The sequence below is a fragment of the Nematolebias whitei genome, chromosome 6 (assembly GCF_014905685.2).
Source record: "Nematolebias whitei isolate Nwh7 chromosome 6, NemWhi1, whole genome shotgun sequence".
NCBI classification, from domain to species: Eukaryota; Metazoa; Chordata; class Actinopteri; order Cyprinodontiformes; family Rivulidae; genus Nematolebias; species Nematolebias whitei.
The window spans coordinates 41,822,240-41,826,244 of record NC_056503.1 but is presented as its reverse complement, the minus strand read 5'-3'; the positions used below and the strand labels follow the sequence as shown (position 1 = coordinate 41,826,244).

Sequence of the window (4,005 nt, the reverse complement as noted above, 5' to 3'; positions counted from 1 at the left end):
AAGAGTCACAGTTTTATGAACAAACTATTAATAAGACAATAAAAAAAAATACGAGCAATAAAGCTGAATAAAAAATAAACTTGTAATATGGGTACATCAAAGCTGAAAATGCTTTATGTACAGAAAAGTAGGACTAAAGTGCCACAATGAGAACTTGTGAAGGAAAAATATACAATGAATAAGTGTGTATTTGACAAAAAATTAATAATGAATAAAATAAACACCATGGAAGGAGTGTAACATGTCCTTGAACCTAATTACTCTGCAGCGCATGCGTCTGCAAAGCCCTGTGATCTGGCTTATCTGTTAGCTTTAGCCCCTCCCCTCCTTATGCTTAAATAAAGTCAGTTTACAGTCTGATGGTCAATGAACTAGATTTGAGGAAGCCACTGTCTTAGAGCAGGAGTGACGTGAAATTAGCCTAGTAATGCAAGTGGATGACATGCAGTCTTCATGTGTTTGCGCTTAGGCCACCAAGTCATTTACTGTAACCAGTTGGGAGTAATCTAATAAAACAATGTGCAAGTTTAAATTGGTTTGTAAAGACCACACTCATAGCAGCTACCCAGAGGTCAGTAAAATGAAAGAAACATAAGGGAATCCCAAAATTGAGCCACTTATCTTTTGTATTTCTCCCCAGCCACCCACATTTCACTCAACTGCTAACGTCAAGAACACATTCTAATCTCCCGTAGGAAAGGCCACTCATGTTCCATATTTATTTTGCAAATGTTAGGTCACCTGATTGGGGTGAGTGTGAACTTCTGAAGTGTTTTGTACTTCCTGTTGATTAATACTTTCATGAGTAACAGGTTGGTTGTGTTAACAAATGACGTAGGTATGTTTTTCGTTGCTCCTGTGTCCTCACTGAAAACAAAGACCTGGCTGTAAATGTTTAAAGCAGGAGTTACCGCCACCCTCTATAAAAAAAATAAAATACAAAGCCGGTGGAAAACGCCAGCTGACTCAAATGTCACATTCTTATTTTGTGGCTGCAATATACAAAAACCAAAGTGCTGCAGCACACAATAAAAACAACTTTCTAGATTAAAATTTTACTGTCATCTGTTGTTGCCTTGGCTATGCAACATATTTGTTTGTGGCTGAAAGAGCAGCCCACAAGAACACAGCTGGTTTTCGGTTACGATTACAGTTTCGGTTGCCTCTTTTAAGTGATTGAGTCATAATTCTGGAACCTTTTTAAGTTTAACCACAAACTGCTATGAATTTAACCCCAGCCAAAGGAACACTGGAGGGAACAACATGGTCTCAGCTCTATTAGAGTATAGAAATAACATAACTATTACTTGAAGTTTGAGCCCCAATTTAATGTACAGATTGAGCTGCAACACCTGGAGTTATTTTTCCCCTTTGCCACACAAACAGGCTAACAGCTGGCCAAAATGAGTGAAGTTTAAACTAGTGTTGCCCACTGACTTTGCAATGACAAAATATTTGTTTGACTTGCATTATAGTTTTCTATACACATATATCACTTACACATGAATAACACTAAAATTCATATCCAGAAATTGAGTTCCATGTTGACTCCCTCTTAGTTTTAGCTCCCTTGCGGCTAGCTAAAAAAAACTGTTTACTCTGGCTACAGGTGTCTATTCAGCGTCATGTCACAGCAGCAGTCCATTATCTAACTCTGATAAAAAGCTTTCAGTCAGCAATTTTCCACATATTAGCTTTGGAATCAATTTGAGTTCCTTAAAGAGGCAGAGATAATACATTATTGACCGTGAAGAATGGTTGCGCTAGTCTTACTTACTCAGTCTGTTGGCACAGCAGAAGTCTTGACTGACACGCCGATGCACACACTGATAGTTTCTACGCAGCTCTTCCTGAAATCTTTATTATCAGCAAGCCACGAAGACCAGCTACCCTTCTGCAACAGCTGAGATTGATATCTCGCTAGCTACCCGGATAAACACAAGAAAAGGCAAAGTGTGGCATGCTAGCATTAGCTTCCTGATGCTACCGCGCAAATAGTTAGCGAGAGGATGGTGTGCTTTTGTCGGGAGCAAAAAAACGCCGATGTTTCGTTTAACTAAACCACAAAACAGGTCAGGGTAACCAGCCAAAGACAGCGACGACACCCGTGCCGACAATTTTGCCCTAGCTGCTAGTTTTATCGAGCTAACTTTCCATCCAGCCCTCGAATATTAAACGCCAGGAATTTCGCCATCGCGTACAGCGCTTTGTGCGCATGCGTAGACCACACAAGACAAATTCCAAGATATCGAATTGTGTACGTGTTCGTAAACTGCTTTACTTTATTTTTGTTCGCATTGCGCGTATGATTAATTTGTGACGAGATTATTTTTGTTTTCCGACGTTTGCGTGACTTTAAGGAAGACATAAACGGTTGACGTGTCTCTGGCGAGTCATCAAGTCAGCAGACAAATATATGTGCAATAAAGTGACACAAAACAAAAAAAAAGATTGGTTTATAATTGCATTTACCAGACTTTTACAACTCTCTGCTACAAGTGACAGGAGATAAAAACTAATGCGTAAGCTTTTTGACTTTAAGACCTAATGTTGCATGTAAATAATGTCAATTTAATTATAAATAAACTGCGAACAAGACTGCACAAAAATGCTGTACTGCAAAAAAATACCAACACAAAGAATAATAAAAACAATGCAAAATATGTCACTGGATGCCTACTACTATGCATGTGTTTGTTTAGGTATAAAACCAGCCAAAGAGACTGAAAATAGTTAAACAATGACGACAATCCATGGATAGCCGTTTGGGATCGTGAATGTGACTATTTTGATTTCATATCGTGTTTGTATTCATGCTCCCCTTTGACAGTATGCAGGTAAAATGGCTTTGTTTACATTGAATGCATGCCCACATTTCAGAATTGTATTTCAATATATCTGGAAAACTACTGAAGTAAACTCTTAAAATGGTACCATTTGATTTATTTCAGAACAACCTTTAATGTTTTATTTTATAGTTTTCAATGAGTCTGTCTGTCTGTAAAGTGATTTTGTTAAAACTACTTCAAATAAGCATTTAAGTGTTTGTTTTTTTTACACAAGAAACTAATGTTTGCAAACACTATTCAATCTTGTAATGTTAGGTATTTGCCAAAAGTGCAAAATATGCAAATCAATGCATTTTTTGTTTATAGTCACATCAAATATGTGTGCTAGACAAAGGTCTTGTGCCTTAGAACAAATATGTGCAAGATCTCACGCCATTGATATGCACATATTTTAGATTGTCCAGGACTCCACCAAAATACATTGTTTACAAAATGGATTTTTAAAAATTAGGGTAAACTACCAGTATTTGACTTCTTGAGATGAAATGTTCTTGTTCTGCTTTATTCATTTTCGTTTGTTCGATTTGTTGTTTACATCATTTACTCACGAAGGAGAAACAGTTAAAAGTTAAATAAACTGCAGTGAACAATTTGTCTCAAGTGTTTGACTTTTGCTTTTCAAATTATATAGCTATATATATTTGTATGGAATAAGTCTTGTTTTAACTGAAATGAAATGAATGAATGAATAAATAAATAAATAAATAAAATATATAATAAATTAATTTGCAGTGAGAATCAACAAAAAAAACAACTGATATTGTGACACAACAGATGATTAATATAGCAAAAGAAAACGATAAATGCTGTAATCTCCGAGTTTCGTTAAACGCACCACCGCTGTACAGGAAGTAAGCCGTTGGAGTGATTTCTGTTTCCAGGCGGCGATGTAGCTTTCAAAGATAGCTAACAAGCTAAAACAAGGTGCAACCGATGCAATTAAACCCATGCCACACTGTTAATACGGTTATGATTCCTTTTAAAAAAGTGTAAGCTTCACCTTTGATAAAATAACGACGTCGCGGAGGACAGCTAAAGCTAAACATACCAGTTAAGGTAAGGTGAACTGTTGTAAACATCCCAGCAGCAACAAGACTCATTAGCCTAAGGCTAAACAAGTTAGCGCAATGTGTTTTACGTAGATGAAAACTTATGT

The 4,005-nt window shown here is 36.7% G+C and overlaps 2 protein-coding genes across 2 annotated transcripts in view; one reads left to right on the top strand and one right to left on the bottom strand.

The window, feature by feature from the left end:
* Positions 1–2,198, bottom strand: part of fndc3a (fibronectin type III domain containing 3A) — a 72,568-nt gene extending 70,370 nt beyond the window's left edge. The window contains exon 1 of the mRNA XM_037677623.1: positions 1,778–2,198. The gene's annotated coding sequence lies outside the window, so the exon portion shown is untranslated. The remainder of the gene's footprint in view (positions 1–1,777) is intronic.
* A 633-nt stretch (positions 2,199–2,831) lies between these two features.
* rcbtb2 (regulator of chromosome condensation (RCC1) and BTB (POZ) domain containing protein 2) overlaps positions 2,832–4,005 on the top strand; it is a 15,465-nt gene continuing 14,291 nt past the window's right edge. The window contains exon 1 of the mRNA XM_037677888.1: positions 2,832–2,837. Within this exon, the coding sequence (XP_037533816.1) occupies positions 2,832–2,837 (6 nt within the window). The remainder of the gene's footprint in view (positions 2,838–4,005) is intronic.